The following is a 20,110-nucleotide window of genomic DNA, read 5'->3' as shown; positions in this document are numbered from 1 at the left end:
TGGTAGAGCAAAGCAACTCAGGACATGAAAGTAGAAGAGAGAGCTCTTCTCACCAGGGCCAAAATATATACCCCAAAGGCACTCTCCCGGTGACCCACCTAGCTATACTCTACCTGCCTAGAGTTACCACCCATTTAATCCCTTGAAGTGGATTAATGAATTGATTGCTAGGGCTTTCATAACGCAATCATTTCACATTTAAACTTTCTTGCATTATCTAACATATGAGCTTTTGGGGGACACCTCAAATCTAAACCACAACAACAATATCATGTAAACTGAGGTAAAAAGGCAAGCCACCCTAAGTAACCATTTAGTTTTAACAATGAACTCTTATTTATTTTATTGTTTATCATGTCTTTGCAGTTAAGATTTTGTTTCTTTATTTGCATGTCACACTAACCCTTTGTGAAACCATTATTATTTATTATTATAATAATTACTATCTTTGTTTTATAAATCAGATATCTGAGGGTTAGACTATTGTTTAAATTCAAACAACTACCTTTGTAGAATTTAAATCTCATTAATATTGAGTTCAGAATCCATAAATTTAAACTTTATTTTAAGGCCCACAATATAAGTTTATTTTTACCTGTAATAATATGATCTTATCCTGAAAGGATTCAGTTAAACAAATTCTACAAGTTGCATGTGGAATTCTCATCAACATTCTTTCAATATTAAATAACCTTTAATGTTACACAATTTACCCTGATATCTGAATTGTTATTATGAAGAATCCATTGTGTTTGTTTATTTATTTATTTATTTATTGGTGAAAGAGTATATCATATTAATATATTCTGTGAAAGGGGACTCCATCATTACTCTATTATTTTCTCTGATTGCTTAAATTTGATTTGTTTTTAAAATTTGGCTATAACATTCACCTTCTGCAGATTTTTACTAAACTTCTCCCCATCCGTTGCCCCAAAAATGTATTGGTTATAGAGTACAGGATTTTAATATTTGGGAATGATACACTGTGATTATTTTCATGTGTGTTTAGACTTCCATTGTTCATTTACATCAAATTTTTCATTCTGATCCTAGATTATTTTACTTAAATATTGTGTTATGTAGTTTTTTGTTTTGTTTTGTTTGTGGTCATTATGACCAAAAGACCTGATAGGAACAACTAAGAGGAGTAAAAGTTTGTTTTGGCTTAAGATTTCAGAGGTATTAATTCATTGTCAACTGACTCCAGTGCTCTGGGCCCATGATGGGGCAGAACATCATGGTGGAAGGGCATGGTGGAGGAAAGATATCAGCTCAAGGCAGCTGAGAAGCAGAAGAGAGCATGAAGATCTAGGGATAAATAAAAAATCCATAAGGCACACTACCAGTGACCTACTTCCTTCAACCAGGCTTCACCTTCCTACATTTACCACCCAGTAATTCATTCAAATTATGAATCTATTAAATGAATTAATCCACTGATTAGGTTATGACTTCCATAATCATTTCACCTCCTCGATTAACAGGAGCTTTTAATGGATGACTCATATCCAAACCATAATGTCTTTATTCTTATATTTATCTAGGGTTTTCCCAGTGTATTTGAATAGTCTAGTAATTCATGCAATGAGATTAAACTGATTACTTTAAAATATTTTCACATAGGTTAATTTTAGTATTTCCAAAATTTTATTTGGAGTTTGGATGTGAGGCTCAGGTGAGTTGAATCAAAAATTTATATTAACAGTTTTGTTCTCAATTATTATTATGCTTAGTTCTTCAAGAGTTATATATTTATATATTTATTGTTAATTGCTGTTTTATAGTCATAAAAGTGGAATTCACTATGGAATATTTATATATATACATAGCATAATTTTGTAAGATTCCTCATTTCCTCCTCTTTGCTGACCTTCCTCCTTCCCCCTCCACTTCATTCTATTCCACTGACAGTCCCTCTATCTAGCTTCTGCAAATTAGAGAAAATGTTTGATCCTTGATTTTCTGAATCTGGTTTATTTCACTGAGCATGATGTTTTCCAATTCTATTCATTTACTGGCAAACACCATAATCCATTCTTCTTTATGTCTGAGTAAAACTACATTATGTATGTAGTTTTTTTCCTTAATCCATTCATTTGTTGAGAGGTACCTGAGCTGGTTCTATATGTCGGCTATTGTGAGTTGTGCTGTTATAAACAGCGATGTTCCTGTATTACTGAAGACTGCAGATTTTATTTCTTTTGGATAAGTGCTGAGGAATGGGATAGAAGGGTCATGTGGTGGTTCCATTTCTTTGTTTCTTTTCTTTTTTTTTCTTGATACTGGGAATTGAACCTAGAGATATTCAACCCCTGAGCCACATCCCCAGCCTTATTTTGTATTTTATTTAGAGACAGGGTCTCACTAAATGCTTAGTGCCTCGCCATTGCAGATCCTCCTATCTCAGCCTCCTGAGCTGCTGGGATTATAGGTTTGCACCACTATGCCTGGCTTTTTTATTTTTACTTTTTTTTTTTTTTTTTTTTTTTTGGTATCAGGGATTGATCCCAGGGGAATTTAACAACTGAACCACACCCCCAGCCCTTTCTAAAATATTTTGTTTAGAGACAGGGTCTCGCTGAGTTGCTTGGTGCCTCATTTGGTTGTTGAGAAGGGCTTTGAACTCTTAATCAACTCTACCTCAACCTTGCAAGTAGCTGGAATTACAGGTGTGCGCCACCATGCCCGTCTCATTCCTAGTTTTTTAAGGAATCTCCATACTGTTTTCCAGAGTGTTTGTGATAATTTATGGTCCCATTGACAGTGTGAGAGTACCATTTTTCCTCACATACTCACCAGCATTTGTTATAACTTATATTCTTAATAATGGCTATTTTAACTAGAACAAGTAGACATTTTTGTAGTTTCAATTTGTTTCCCTAATTGCTTTTTTATATGTTTGGTGGCCATTTGTGTTTTTTTCTTACGAGAAACATTTGCTTAGTTCCCCAGCCTATTTATTGATTGAGTTATTTGTTTTTCTGGTGTTGACTTTTTTAAATTCCTTATGTATTCTGTAAATTAGTACCCTGTCAGAGAATCTGGCAAAGAATTTCTCCTATTCTGTAAGCTTTCTGTTCATGGTGGTTATTGTTTCCTTTGCTCCTCTAGGGAACCTTTTTCGTTTGATGATATCCCACTTATTGATTCTTGGTGTATTTTGACAGTGTCTGTTCTAATACATTGGGGTGTTGACTCTGTTTTCTTCTATCAGTTGTAAAGTTTCTAGTATAATCCCTAAGTTTTTGATCCAGTGTTATTTGACTTTTGTGCAAGATGAGATATGGTGATCTAGTTTCATTTTTCTGCATATGGATATCCAGTTTTTGCAACATCATTAGCTAAAAAGGCTATCTTTCATTCAACCTATATTTTGATACCTTGTGAAGTGTCAAATGGTTTGAAATATGTAGGTTTGTCTATGTGTCTTCTGTCTCATTGGTCTTCATGTCTATTTTGATGCCAATGCCATGCTTTTTTTTAAAATATATTTCTGTTGTATAAGTTCAGATCAGGTATTGTGATGCTTCCTGCTTTGCTTTTCTTGCTCAGGATTGCTTTCTTGCTCAGGATTTCTATTCTGAGTCTCCTATTATTCCAAATTTAAGAATTGTTTTTTTTTTTTCTAATTCTGTGATGAACGTCGTTGGTATTTTGATGGAGATTGCCTTGAATCTCTGTACCACTTGTGGTAATATGGCCATTTTGGCAATATTAATGCTGTCTATCTAAGAACATGGGATGTTTTTCTATCTTATAAAGTCTTCTTTAACTTCTTTTTTCTGTGTTCTTTAATTTTCATTGTAGAACTCTTTTATCTCCCTGGTTAGATTAATTCCCAAGTATTTTATTTTTTATGGTTATTATAGATAGAATGATTTCATTGCTTTCTTTCTCAGCAAAGTCACTCTTGGAGTATAGGAAAGCTACTGATTTATGAATGTTGATTTTGTATTTGCTACTTTGCTGAATTTATCAGCTCTAGAAGTCTTCTGGTGTAGTATTTTTGGGTCTTCACCATATAAGATCATGTCATTAGCAAATAGATAATTTGATTTTTTCTTTTCCTATTTGTATCTCTTTAATTTTCTTTTTTGATTTCTCTGGCTATAGTTTGAAGGACTATATTGAATAAGAGTGGTGAGAATAGACATCCTTGTCTTGTTCCTGATTTTAGAGGAAATGCTTTAATTTTTTCTTCATTTATTACTAGTTTGGCTTTAATTTTTTCATATGTATACTTGATACTGTTGAGGTAAGTTCTTTCTATTCCTAATTCCTCAAGTGTTTTAAACATGAATGGGTGCTGGATTTTATCAAATACATTTTCTGCATCTATTAAGTTGATTGTATGATATTGTCCTGTTATGGTTTAGATATTAGGTGTCTACCAAAAGCTCATGTGTGAGACCATGGAAGAGAGTTTAAAGATGAAATGTTTGGGTTATAAGAGGTTTAACATAATCAGTACATTAATCCCCTGATAGGGATTAATTTGTTGATAGCTATAGCACATAGTGTGTGACTCCAGGAGGTGGATTCCTTGTGGTGTGCCTCTGGGGTTTCTATTTTGTTCTTAATGAGCAGAGCTGTTTCTTTGCTTTCTGGTACCTGTTCCCAGCTGATTTTGTCTGCCTCACATTTTTATCATGATGTTCTGCCTCACCTCAGGCTCAAAGGAATACAGTTGTCTATTTTTGCACTGAGACTGTTTAAACCGTGAGTATCAAATACACTTTTCCTTCTTAAAATTGTTCTGGTTTGGTTTTTTGGTCATAGCAGCAAAAACAAACAAACAAACAAAACCCACAACTGACTAAAACATGGCCTTAATTCTATTTAAGTGATGAATTATTACTCTTATTAATTGTAATATGTTGAAACAACCTGTATCCCTGAGATGAAACCCCCTTGATCATGTCGTATTGTATTCTTGATGTGTTTTTGAATGTGGTTTACTAATATTTTATTAAAGATTTTTGCATCTGTATTCATCAGGGATATTGTTTTGTTGTTTTGGTATCAGTGTTATACTGTCTTCATGGAATGTACTTAAGGGGGGGTTCCTTTCCTTTCAATTTCCTGTAATAATTTGAGGAAAACTGGTGTTAGTTCTTTAAAGGTATGGTAAAACTTAGCTGAGAATCCATCTAGTACTGGGTTTTACTTTGTTGAAAGGCTTTTAATTGCTGTTTTTTTAAAAATATTTTTTTAGTTGTAGATGGACACAATATTTATTGATTGATTTGTTTTTTTTTATGTGGTGCTGTGGATCAAACCCAGTGCCTCACACATGTAAGGCAGGTGCTCTACCACTAAATCACAGTCCCAGCCTTTAATTGTTGTTTTAATTTCATTATTTGACTTGTTCTGTTTGGATTTTTATATCCTCGTGTTTCAATTTGGGGAGGAAATAGGTGTCTAGAAATTTGTTAATGTCTTCTAGATTTTCCAGTTTATTAGAGTAAACATTTTCAAAATAGTTTCTATTTTGAATAGTTCCTATTTTTGATCCTCTGGATTTCAGAAGTATCTGTGATGATATTTCCTTGTACATCTCTAATTGTCTTTATTTGGATCTTCTCTCTCTTTCCTTTGGTTAGTTTTATTAAGAGTTTATCAATATTGTTTATATTTTCAAAAAACCAATGGTTATATTTTCTTAATTTATGGTTTTTACTGAAATTTCTGTTTCCTCTACTCTTTTTCTCTCAACTTTTCACCCTTTGTCATTTGCCCTTCTGTTATGGGATTCTCATACAGAGAGACCGGGCACTGGGGCATTCAGCAGGAAGCAACATTTATTAGTGCCACCACTGGCCCAGTGGATTGTTATCCATAGGCTAAGCCCTGAATGCAGGAAGCGTTGCCTTATATACCTTTTGTTAGTTCCTCTTTTTCTTGCCAACTGTCTTCCTTGAAAGGTAATACTCATTCTGATTGGACATTCTACTTCTCTAGTGAAGAGTTGCAACAGTGTTATAACAGAGTTGTGGCATGAGCACATCCATACTGATGGTGCCATGTTGTTTTTTTTCCCATCCACACTTCCATTTCCTCTTGTTTCTCTTACTTTTAAACTAGATTTATAACATAATATTCATTTTATTATCTGAAGAGTTTAGAAACAGTTGTTCATAGTGGTAGGATGGGGAACATGAATAGGGGAACAAGGGTGAGAAAACTAAAATGGTTTTTGAGAATAGGAAAGAAGTAAATCGCATTTTTGCAGAAGTCTCCTTAACAAATCAATAGTTTCACACCTGTATCTACTTACCATATATATGGAGGGCCATTCTAAGAACAGAAACACTGATCAAGATAATTAAAAGTAAACTATTATGTTATCTTGCTCTAAGCATGTAGATATTTATATAATGTTGGTTGTTAGAGGTACTGGGAATTGAACCCAGGGAAATTCTACCACTGAGCTATACCCTCAGTCTTTTATTTGTTTTATTTTCAGATAGTGTTTTACTATGTCTGGCCTTGAACTTGAAATCCTCTTGCCTAAGCCTTCTAAATAGCTGGGATTATAGGTGTGTGCCACCATTTCCAGCTTATAATAGTAAACACTTTAATCTTTTACAACATTAAAATACATACGTGTGATTTAAATATTAATATGAATTATATCTGCATTTGTGATTTTCAGACTATCTAACATGTTTCAGGTTCTAACTATGTGTTTTATAACTTTTCTCTCTTTAATGGTAATTACATTAAATAATCCAATATCAATTTAAGGAAAAAAGGAGTTAACCCATGCATACTTTTTGCTTAAGCTTCAGGTTATAGTTTTCTTCTTTTTATCTTGTATAAATATACTTTTCACTTGAAGAATTTATTATCTGACTAAATGTCGCAAGTAGTATAATTAGTAAATATAGAAAATTTGTTGAATAAGTTAGTGTCCTTGGATGAGAGAGCATATATGTTTTCAAAATTATTTAAGTAATAAAAATATCATTTTGCTTTCCCAATGCACATTAAAATATGGGAGCAAGTTTACTTTAGTACAAGCCCCTGAAAATTGAAGTACTTGGAGTTTGGGAGCTCTAATCTGATATTAACTTGTTTTCCATAATCTGGAGATTCTCTAGCATAAAGAATAATAAACATAATAAATGTTAATTATAGATTTTAATGAATCGTACCTGTAAGATATATAGTAGAACATATGATTACATTTTTATAGGGAAGAATCTTACAAAAATTGTGATATAATTCTAGCATTTTTGTCTATTTAAATGAAAGTTTTAGGCAAAATATTTTCTCTGAAAACTGTTATAATGTATTCTGATTGCTAATAGAGAAAAAGTTACTTATAATGCCTGAGTCAGAACAGGTGAATGAATCTATTACCTAATTTACTTCCTTGAGAACTTTTTTTAAACTCTATTGTTATTAATGAAATGAGAATAATGTAGTATCCAGGGCACTGGAATATCTAAACTTATGTCTCCTTGCAATATCTCCAAGAAAAATAAGCATTTTATTATCCCGAGGCCTTGTCATCAGAAAACACTTCAGAAATAAAAATAGACAAATCTTGTTTGAAGATGTTTTGGCTAAGTTTCTGTTGGACTGGGTCCTAAAATTAAAAATGCTGGAAGACTGTCTTTGCTTCTTGTACTCTTATGTCTGCAACTTACTAGTCTTATTGATATTAAATATATAAAGTCCAGTCACCCATCAAAGAAAACAGGCAAGTAGGAGATGTTTATTTGGAATAAGGACTAAGGAATGAGAATTTGTTCCAATTCCTAGATGTGGGCAGGCCTAAATCATTTGTTAGTGTCTTTCTCTGTCCTTTTTCACCTGCTTCTTGGAAGGATAGATATTCAGTGCAAAATAATTTGTCCTTGTGTCTAAGAGTTACCCACCCAATCATATCAGATAAAGACAGGGGCAACTTCTAAATAGGAGTGCAAATGCATAGTGTGGTGGAGAGGTCTTTATGTCTCTTATTCCTTCTACCTCACCTTAGAAGTAGATACTAATGTATATTAAATGAGAATACATCAGTCAGTGAATTCTCAATGAAATATTCTTTGTTTTTTCTTTTTTTCTTTCAAATGTATATATTATATTCAATTAGGCTGATATACTTTATGCTCCTTTGTATTGTTTTTAGCACATAATTTTTTCACATTTCTACCATTCTTAGAATGGCTTTTTTTGTTTACAGTTCAGTCCAATAAAACTGTAATTGCTTAGTTCAAGACTTTTATTTTTCATGAAATCCTATGAGAGTAATATACCAAGCTTAAAATACTTGCAAATTCTTTAGAAGTTTATCATTTTTTCTTTATTAAACTGACCAATAATACTTATAACCTTTTCAACATTACAGTTTTATATTGATATTTGACTATTTAGATTTCCTTATGTTTTTGTCTTGTTTCTCTTTTAGACTTAAAATAACCTGAGAGCAAATACTATGTCTTATGTTGTCAATATATGTTTGTATGTATATAAAAGGCACATATATCTACAGGCATTAATCTAGTTTATGATTATTAATATAATCTGAATGTTTTTAAACAGCTCTACAGTGAGTTACACATTTGTTTTGAAACCACAAAATCAAATGAATCTATGCTCCGTCAAAGTGTCGTTAATCTTCAGGATCAACTATTTCAAAAAGAACAAGAAAATGCAAAATTAAAAAAAAAACTTCAGGAATCACAAGGAGCACCATATTCTTCACTTCAAGAAAATGATTCAGACCACTCAGCACAGGTGAGAGACATATTATAAAAATATTAGCCTGTATAATATTATATTAAATTATCTCTTACAACTTTAAAACAAAATTTAAATAAATTTGCATATAGTGGGATATTAGTAGTGGAATTTTTTTTGTTTTACTATTGTCTTTAGTCTTTGTGGACATGAATATTGTATACATTAGAGATTCTTGTAGAAATGTATATAGAAATAGAGACTACATTAAGCAGTCAACCCTTCACCGAGTATCTGCAAGTTCCACATCCAAGAATTAAACTAATAAGAATAAAATACATTTGAAAAATTTTCAAGTGTACTAAACATGGACAGACTTTTTTATTATGATTATGCCTTAAAATATTGTATATAAATATTTTCATAGGGATTATGTTATATTAGGTCTTATAAATAAGAGATGATTTAAAGTACATAGGTTTTATGCAAATATAAGAATCTGCAGATTTTGATATTTAAAGGGTGTCCTGGAACCATTGTGTTATGGATATGGAGGGACAAGTATGTAATCAATTATTTTGATTATTGAAGAGCAAATAAATAGGTCATTTCTATTTTGATACATTATAACTGAAGGAGATAATTGAATAGAGAGTATCTAACAGCACATCTCATAAAGTACTTGCCATAATGCCTTGTATACAGTAGTCAATATGTATTGGTCTTGATTCTTCCAGTATATTTACTTTTGATTTTGGACAAATCATTTGACCATTCTGATTATTTTCTATGGTAAATCAAGAAATTTATTACCACCTTAACCAAAGTTTCCTCATAAATAAAGCGTTGATATTAGTGGTATCTATGTCATAGAATTTTGTGAGGATTAATGATATAGTTCATATTAAGTACAGGATTTGACATACAGAAAATGTTCATTAGTACCTCTTTTATATTATCTCCAGGTAAACTTTCAAGTTAAATATCTTTTTAAAAATACTTTATTTCTGTGAATTTATTTGTGTGTTTAAGGTACTTACAGCAATTCTTTAAATTTTATGATTTATTTATTTAAAAATAAAAATGCAATTAACAGAAATAGGAAATTGGGTGATTATTTAATGATTTTTTAAAAATATCTAATTGTTGAACCTAGCACATTTTCTCTTGCTAATAACTGAACCTTAATACAGCAGTTTTAAAATTTGCACTGTATTGTATTACAGTTTTTATTTTTTTAACAGCTAGTGTATTGAATTGGGTTGATCATAAAATTTGCATCATGACACATTATTATGTTATATGTGTAGACCTACTTAATTTAATTTAGTTGCATTATTTGCTTGTGTATTATAATAAATTCTCTTGTCCTACTAACTCATCCAAAGACTAGAACATTACTAATGACTGATATCTATGTGTATTTCCTTCCTTACCCTGGTACCTTGATTCTTTTTTTAAAAAGTTTTTTTTTAAGTAAGAATGAAGCAATATTATCTTTTTTAAGCCTTTATTTTATTTATTTATTTTTATGTAGTGCTGAGGGTTGAACCCAGGGCCTCACATGTGCCAGGCAAGCACTCTACCACTGAGCTATAGCCCCAGCCGTACCTTGATTTTTTTACTAGGAGTAACCACTAAACTATTTACCACTTCCATTATTTTAAAAAAGTTTTATCACATAGGAATTTGTGAGGAAATGGTATATTGAACTTCATCACTTATAGAAGTGGTATTATAATATATATTATCATATTGTGTTTGACAATTTTTACTTATCATCATGTTTCTAAGACTCATCTCTTCTGTTTATAGCTATTTATTTTCACTTTTTAATGTATTCTATTTCATGACTATCAATTAGTTATCTTTCTCTAGATGAGTACTTAGGTTATTTATAGTCTTTTGTTGTTATCAATGTATCTTATTATAGCATCACAAACAGACTAAAATACCATATATTCTTAGAATGATGAAAGCTTTGATGAACAGGTATTGAATATATACATTGCTTTTTATGAACCTTTTATAGACTACTAAAGCCTTTTAAAGTTATTTCATTAATGTTGTGAATTACAGCAATTAGTTTTGAATTATTGATTCAATTTTCCATTTCTTAAATGAATCTAACATAATGTTTTATCATTTTCATATATTGCTAAATTCAAATTCGCTTATATTTTGATTAGGGTATCTGCATCTATGTTTATGAGGGTTATTGGACTGTACTTCTCCTTTCTTGAATGTTTCCCATCAGATTTGATATAAAGTATTGTTGGAATTTTATTATGAATTGCAAAGAACTGTCTCTTTTTCATATCCCTGGAAGAATTCATGTAATAGTGATATCATTTATTTCATAATGGTAAACACTGAATGCTTTCCCTCTAAGATTAGAAACAAGTCAAGAATGTTCTTTCTCACACATTCTTTTCAGAATTATCCTGGAGATTCTAACTAGTACATACATGAAACAAGAAACCAATGAAAACATAGAAATTAGAAATAATGAAGTGAAACTATTTATAGATAACATGCTATTTGTATAGAATCCTTATAATTTATGAAAAAGCTCCTAGGACTATTAAGTAAATTTGGAAGTGTTGTATGGTATCAACTTATAAGTCACTTGTATTTCTATATAAAAGGAAATAATCAGCAATTGAAAAAAATGTCATTTATAATGACCTCAAATGCTATGTAATAGTTAAAAATGGATTTGACAAAGCGGTGAGAGGATTTGTACTTTAAAACGTATAAAACATACTAGAGGGAAAGTCAAGAAAATGCCATTACATTAAATGGGCAGCTACACTAAATTCAGGAATCAGAAGTTATAAGAAGGCTAGTTTTCCCTAAATATATCTATCATGAAATCTTAGTCAATCTCTGTGGAGCCTGGTTTTCTTTTAAAGAAATTGACAAGCCTATTCTAAAATTTATTGGGAAATGCTCAAGACAAAATGATCAATAGAACAGAATAGAGTTAAGAAATATACCCATCTGTGTTAGTCAGCCTTTCTTCACTATGACCAAAATAACTTGACAAGAACAACTTAGAGGGGGGAAAGATTTATTTTGCCTCACTGTTTCAGAGGATTTAATTTATGATTGGCTATCTGCAAAGTACAAACAACATCACAGAATGTCATGGTAGAGGAAAGCTGTTCAGCACAGGGAAACAGGAAGCTGAGAGAGAGAAAAACAGGAAGGAGCCTAGGACTGATACAGTCTCCAAAGCTGCTTCCCCAATTGCCAGCTTCCTCTAGCCATGGCCCACTTGCCTACAATTATCACCCAGTAGTTTTTTCAACTTATTAATCTACTGATGAGGTTACAGTCCTCACAATCTAATCATTTTCTAAGAACCTCACCTCTGAAACTTTCAATATATGAGCTTTTGGGAACATTGCAGATTCAAACAATAATAACTGTTCACATATGTAACTTTAAAGTAACTTTTGAAATGACAGTAATGTAAATCACTTTATTCTCTTTTTAGGAATACTGTATATATTTCTCATTTTTTTGTAGAGATTTTGGTATCATCTTGTCAGTTTCTACAAACAAGTATTGAATTAGAAACATTTCTTGTTTCCTTTGTGATTTTTTTTGTTTGCCTTTTTGGTTACTTAAAAGCATCTGATTTACTCTTGGAATATTTTTATGTGTTTTTCTCTCCTTTTATATCTTCTTATGTTTACAGACTTCCAATGCACATTAATTTTGGTTAGATATAGTACTCTGTAAGACTGCTATATTATGAAGTTTATTGAATCTTTTATGGCTCAGCATATGGTTTTGTTGAATATACTATATATACCTGAAAATAATTTATACATTGCACTATAGGGCTGAATGTTCCTTAAACATTAATTATGTCATTGCAGCTGGTAGTATTCAGATTCTTTGCCTCAATTTTTCTGTTGTTTTTTTAAGAGAAACATATTAAAATCTCCCAATATGACTGTAGATTTATTTTTCTCCCTTTAGTTTTTTCAATTTTTCTTTCATTTGTTTTAAAGCTGTTATATTATATTAGGAGAATACATATGAAGATTGTCTTTTTGATTAAAACCTTTGTCATTATAAAAAGTAAGATTTAACTGCTATATTCTGTAGACTTGAAATCTTCTTTCATAATGTTAGTATAACTAGTCCTTCCTTTTAATGATTACATTTTACACAGTAGAACTTTCCCATCCCTTGAATTTCAACCTATAGTTGTCTTTAAATATTTTTATATCTGTATATCTCTATATATCTAAATCTTGTGTGATCTGTATCTTGTTTTGTTTCAATTCATTCTGACAGTTTCTTGATTTTCATTGCAATGTTAAGTCATTTAAAAATATAACATTATTATGTTTGGTTTCAGTATACTATTTTATTACTTTTTGTTTGTTTGTTTCCTCTGTATTGCCCCTTCATTTATTTTCTTCCCTTCCTTTTAGATTAATTGTTTTAGGTAATTGTTTTGTTAAGCAGTTTAAAAGTGTCAGTTTTCTGTCTTCTGGACTCCATTGTTTCTGGTAATAAGTGTGTAAGAGTTCACTTTGTTTTTCACTTAAATTAAATTTGTTGGTTTTCTCTTGATTCTTTTTTTTTTTGAAGATTTTGTTTTTAAGTATTTTAGAATGTATCAAGTTTGTTTTTTATTGTACTTATAATCTTGTAATTTCCTGAGCTTCCTTGTTTTTTTAATTTTAATTTGTTATATATAACAACAGAATGCATTACAATTCTTATTACACATATAGAGCACAATTTTTCACATCTCTGGTTGTACACAAAATAGAGTCACACCCTTTGTGTCTTCATACTTGTACTTAGAGTAATGATGACCATCGCATTCCACAATCTTTCCTACCTCTATGCCCGCTCCCTTCCCCTTTGTCCCCTCATCCCCTTTGCACTATTTAGAGTTCATTTAATCCTCCCATCTCCACCACCCTGCAGCATATTATGAATCAGCATCAGAGAAATCATTCAGCATTTTTTTGGGGGGGAGGGGATTGGTCAACTTCACTTAGCATTGTATTCTCCAGCTCTATACATTTACCTGTAAATACCATGATTTTATTCTCTTTTAATGCTGAATAATATTTCATTGTGTATATATACCACATTTTCTTTATCCATTCATCTACTGAAGGGCATCTAGGTTTGTTCCACAGTTTAGCTATTGTGAACTCTTTTAATGCTGAATAATATTTCATTGTATATATATACACCACATTTTCTTTATCCATTCATCTACCGAAGGGCATCTAGGTTGGTTCCACAGTTTAGCTATTGTGAATTTTGCTGCTATAAACATTGATGTGGCTGTACCTCTGCAGTATGCTGTTTTTAAATTCTTTGAGTATAGAGGAATTAAACCAGAGACTCTGCATCTATTAGAAGATTAGGCCCCAACTTCCTTAATAAAACTCCTATAGCTTAAGAATTAATATCAAGAATAAATAAATGGGATCAATTCAAACTACAAAGCTTCTTCTCAGCAAAAGACACAATTAATGAGGTGAATAGAGAGCCTATTAATTGGAAACAGATTCTTTTTTTAAAAAATTTTTTAGATGGACACAATATCTTTATTTTATTTGTTTATTTTTATGTGGTGCTAGGGATTGAACCCAGTCCCTCACGCATGCTAGGCAACCACCCTTACCACTGAGCCACAACTCCAGACCAGGAACAGATTCTTACCATACACATGTCAGAGGACTAATCTCTAGAATATATAAAAAACTCAAAAATCTTAACACCAAAAAACCAAATAACCCAATCAATAAATGGGCCAAGGAACTCAATAGACACTTCTCAGAAGTAGGTATATAATTAATCAACAAATATATGAAAAATGTTCAACATCTCTAGCAATTAGAGAAATGCAAATCAAAACTATTCTAAGAATTCATCTCAATCCAGTCAGAATGGCAGTGATTAAAAATTCAAACAACAATAAGTGATGGCGAGGATGTGGTGTAAAAGGTACACTCATACATTTCTGGTGGGACTGTAAATTGGTGCAGCCAATTCAGAAAGCAATATGGAGAATCCTTGGAAAACTGGGAATGTAACCACCATTTGACCCAGCTATCCCACTCGTTGGTCTATTCCCAAAGGACTTAAAAACAGCATACTACAAGGACACAGCCACATCAGTGTTTATAGCAGCAAAATTCATAATAGCTAGACTGTGGAACCAACCTAGATGCCTTTCAGTATATGAATGGCTATAGAAAATGTGGTATATATACACAATGGAATATTATTCAGCATTAAAAGAGAATAAAATCATGGCATTTGCAGGTAAGTGGATGGAGCTGGAGAATATAATGCTAAGTGAAATTAGCCAATCCCAAAAAAATAAATGCTGAATGATTTCTTTGATTTAAGGATACTGATTCATAATATGCTGCAGGGTGGTGGAGATGGGAGGATTAAATGAACTCTAAATAGTTCAAAGGGGATGAGGGGAGGAAAGGGGAAGGGGGGAGGGGGCATAGAGGTAGGAAAGATGGTGGAATGTGGTGGTCATCATTACCCTAAGTACATGTATGAAGATATGAAGGATGTGACTCTACTTTGTTTACAACCAGAGATGTGAAATATTGTGCTCTATATGTGTAAATATGAATTGTAATGCATTCTGTTGTCATATATAACAAAATAAAAAAGATTGAATAATAAAAAAGCTACTTTAAAATAATTATATCATAATTTCATCTTTTGAATCATCTTGTGTACTATGACTTCTCTCCTTTTGATGATTTTTCTTTCCTTCTGAATGTGCTTCATGTATTAATATTTCCCCTATGTATCAATCTGCTAGGCACACTGATATACACCTGTAATATACACCTATAATCCCAGTGACGTGGGAGGCAGAGGCAGGAGGATTGCAAGTTCAAAGACAGACTTAGCAATTTAGCTAGGCCCTAAGCAACTTATTGAGACCCTGTCTCTAAATAAAAAGATAAAAAAGGGGTTGGAATGTAGCTTTATGGTAAAGCACCCTTTGGTTCAATCTATTGTGCTAATAAAATAAAATAAAATAAATCATTTTATTGTAATTTTATCTTTTGGATATTCTTGTATTTGATTGTCTTCTCTCTTTTTGATGGTTCTACTTTGGTTTTGAATATGTCTCATGTGTTGATTGTTTCTTCTATATCTCAGAAGTTAACACTGTATGGTATATATTATATGTTACTTTTATTAGTTTTATAACTCATGCAAGTATTGAAAAAAAATATATATAGTTTTATCTAGATTTAACTATTTAAAGTTCCAAGGTCTGTTTTGCATCACATGAATGACACAGATGACAGTGAATTGCTTTTCAGTCCTTTTAACCTTGTATGGATTTCTTAGAAGTCTGCTCAGTGCAGTTATTGGTTTGGCTTTCTCCTATCTGGTATTTCTTCCCCCCATTTTTTACTGTAATGGTAGACCTTAATTTTGTCCTCTAGTTCTTTAAAGTATTACGATTCTTGAATTTTAGTCTCACCACATATGGTTTTTTGATTGCTTTCCCCAGGTAAAAATCCATAAAAATAGATTACTTACCCAATGCTGGTCAATTTTCCAAATACCAGTTATTGTCCAGATTCTAACTGTATTTGACTATTCAGTGTTGCCTTCAATAGTTATTTTTATGTTTTTCTTTGAGTTTAAGTGGTTAATGTGCAGGAGGTTTAATCTAATAGGATCTACTCTGTCATTATTTTGAATAGAACTATCCAATTCTTGACTATTTATTTTCATTTTTAACATATTTTATTAGAGCTTTATAGTTATATGTAGTAGTTCCAGTCATCCCAACAAATTCATACATGTAGGGAATTTGACTTTAGTTCATAGATCCCCCATTTTTCCCTCCTGATTTTCCCTCCTGTTTGCCTTTCCCTGCCCTATTCCCCTGAATCTACTCTAGTAGACTTCCTTTCACTTGACTATTAGTTTCTATTTGATGGATTCTATCTACCTATACAGGTGAAGTTCCCTGTCATATATTTATATATGAATATAACATGATTTTCTAGAATTCATTAAGCATTGTCTTCCCTTACCCATCCCTCCACTCAAACTCTTGAACTCCTTTTCCTGCTTTACTGATCTTCCTTTTATCTTTATGTGAACCTATCCTTCCCTCCCCTTTTCTTTTTTATTCTAGCTTCCACATATGAGAGAAAGCATCCGATCTTTGAATTTGTGTTTGGCTTATTTCACTAAGCATGATATTCTCCATTTCCATCCATTTACTGGCAAAAGCCATAATTTCATTCTGTTTTATGGCAGAGTCAAACTCCATTGTATGCATGTATGTATGTGGTATATGTACAACACACATACATACACATACACACATCACAATCTCTTAATCCATTCATGTACTGATGGGCATGTGGGTTGACTTCATAGTTTAGTTACTGTGAATTGTGCTGCTACAAATATTGAGATGACTATATTGCTGTAGTATTTCGATTTTAGATCTTTTGAGAATGGGAAAATTGGGTCACATGGTGGTTCCATCCTTAGATTTTTGAAGAATCTTCATCCTGCTTTCCAGAGTAGCTGTACTAATTTGTCATACCACCAAGAATTTCCCACATCCTCACCAGCATTTATTATTATTTACATTCTTGGTAATTGTCATTCTGACTGGAGTAACATTAAATCTTAGTGTAGTTTTGATATCCCCAAATGATAGAGATGTTGAACATTTTTTTTTTCATGTATTAGTTGACCACTGTGTTTCTTCTTTTGAGAAATGTGTTTAGTTCTTTAGCCCATTTATTAATTGGGTTACTTAGGGTTTTTGGTGTTTAATTTTTTGAGTTCTTTATATATTCTGAATATTAATTTCCTGTCAGAGGAGTAGCTGACCAAGATTTTCTCCCATTCTGTGGGCTGTCTTAATGCTCTTAATCATTTCCTTTGCTGTGCGTGCAGAAGCTTCTTAATTTGATGGTATCTAACTTATTGATTTTTGGTGTTATTTCTTGAATTTTTCGGGTCTTAAGGAAGTTGGTTACTGTGCCAGTATGTTGGAGGGTTGACTCTGTTTTCTTCTAGCAACTGCAATGTTTGTGGACTAATTCCTAAGTCTTTGATTCATTTTCATTTGACTTTTGTGTAGGGTGAGAGAGAGGGATCTGGTTTCATTCTTCTACATTTGAATTTTCAGTTTTCCCAATAGCATTAGTTAAAAAGCCATCTTTTCTCCAATATATTTTTAACACCTTTGTGAACTCTCAGATGCTTTTATGCTTTTATACTGTGGGTTTGTCTCTGTGTTTTCTATTCTGTTTCATTGGTCTTCACATCTATTTTGTTGTCAATGCCATGTGGTTTTTGTTGCTATACTTTTGTAGTGTAATTTCAAATCAGATATTGTGATGCCTCTGCATTGCTCTTCTTGCTCAGGATTGTTTTGGCTATTGTGGGTCTCTTAATCTTACAAACTAATGTTAGAACTGTTTTTTTCTAGTCTGTGAAGAATGTCCCTGGTATTTTGATGGGGATTGCATTGAATTTCTATAATACTTTTGGTAATATGGCCGTTTTGACAATGTTAATCCTGCCTATCCACGAACATAAGTGGTCTTTTCCACCTTCTAAGGCCTTCTTCAATTTCTTTACCATGTTTTATAATTTTCCTTGTAAATATCTTTTATCTCATTTTAAAATATTTTATATTTTTATGATTATTGTGAAAGGAATGATTTTCCTAATTTCTTTCTCAGCAGAATCACTGTTGGAGTATAGGAAAGCTATTGATTTATGAATGTAGAGTGTTGATCTTGATAGTTTGATGAATTCATTTATCAGTGCTAGACATCTTCTTGTGGAGTTTTTTTTGGGGTCTCCTACATCTAAGATCATATGATCAGGAAACAGAAAAAGTTTGACTTATTCTTTTACTATTTGTATGCTTTTAATTTCTTTTTCTTTTTCTTTTTTCTTTTTTTTCTCAATTCTCTGGCTAGAATTTTGAGGAGTATATTGAAAAGGAGTGGTGAGAGTAGATATCCTTGTCTTGTTTGATTTTAGAGGAAATGCTTTTAGTTTCTTTCTATTTGGTTTGTTGGGTTTGGGTTTGTCAGAATAGTCTTCACGAAGTTGAGGTAAATTCCTTTGATCCCTAGCTTCTTTAGTGTTTTAAATATGAATGGGTGCTGAATTTTATCACATGCCTTTTCTACATCTCTTGAGATGATCATATGATTCTCATACTCAGTTCTGTTTAAGTGGTGAATTATATTTATTGGCTTGTATATGGTGAGCCTACCTTGCATTCCTGGGATGAAACCCATTTGATCATGGTATATTGTGTTCTTGATGTATTTTTGAATTTTGTTTGTTATATTTTATTAAGGATTTTTGCATCTGTGTTCATCAGGAATATAGGTCTGTAGTTTTTTTCCTTGCTATATCTTGGCTTTTTAGTATCAAGATTAGGATTATACTGGCTCCATAACAAGTATTTGCGAGTATTCCATCCCTTTAAATTTCAAGAAATAAATAAAGACTGGTGTTAGTTCTTTTGTAATGGTCTGATAGAACCCATCTGATTTATGTATTTATTTTTTTGTGGTACTAGGGTTTGGACCCAGGTCCTTGTACATGCTAGAAAATTACTCTGCCAACTGAGCTATATCCCCAGCCTCCTTCTAAAGACCTTTAATTGCTATTTCAATTTCATTAGTTGATATGGGTCTGTTTAGATTTCCTGTATCTTCCTGATTCAATTTGGGCAAGTCGTATACATCTACAAACTTGTCAATGTCTTCAAGACTTTCCACTTTGGAAGTGGTGTATAAACTTTCAAAATAAATTTTGATAATCCTCTGTATTTCAGAAGGATCTGTGTGGATGACTGCTTTTTCATCTCTAATGTTATTCGCTTGGGTTTCTCACTGTTTTTTTTTTTTTTCCTTTGGTTAGTTTGGCTAAGTGTTTGTCTTTTTTTTTAATCTTTTCAAAGAACCAATTCTTGGTTGCATTAATCCAATGTATTGTTTTTGTAATCTCAATTCATTGATTTTTGACTCTGTTCATAATTATTTCCTGTCTTCTACTGGTTTTGTAGGTTAGTTTGTTCTTTTTATTCTAAAGCCTTGAGGTGGAGTATAAATATATTTATTTGGAAAATCTCTAATTTTTTAATGTAGGCACTCAATGGTATAATTTTTTTCTCTTAAAACTGTTTTCATACTGTCCCAGAGATTTGATTTGTTATTTCTCTGTTCTCATTTCTTTCTAAGAATTTCTTTATTTGTACTCTCATTGCTTATTGATTTATTCTTCATTAAAGAGAGTATTACTCAATTTGTATGTGTTTACATAGTTTCTATTATTTTTCTTGCTGTTGATTTCTAGTTTCCTTCTGTTATCTGATGAGATACAT

General features: G+C 31.8%; 1 protein-coding gene across 3 annotated transcripts in view; it reads left to right on the top strand.

Moving 5' to 3' along the window:
- CNTLN (centlein) overlaps positions 1–20,110 on the top strand; it is a 332,078-nt gene that overhangs the window by 110,618 nt on the left and 201,350 nt on the right. For all 3 annotated transcript variants that reach the window (XM_081278288.1, XM_081278287.1, XM_081278289.1), the window contains exon 8: positions 8,554–8,748. In XM_081278288.1, coding sequence (XP_081134414.1) covers positions 8,554–8,748 — 195 coding nt within the window. The remainder of the gene's footprint in view (positions 1–8,553; positions 8,749–20,110) is intronic.

The sequence above is a fragment of the Spermophilus citellus genome, assembly GCF_964194105.1.
Source record: "Spermophilus citellus genome assembly, chromosome: 2".
NCBI lineage: Eukaryota > Metazoa > Chordata > Mammalia > Rodentia > Sciuridae > Spermophilus > Spermophilus citellus.
This window is presented reverse-complemented; position numbering and strand designations above follow the sequence as displayed.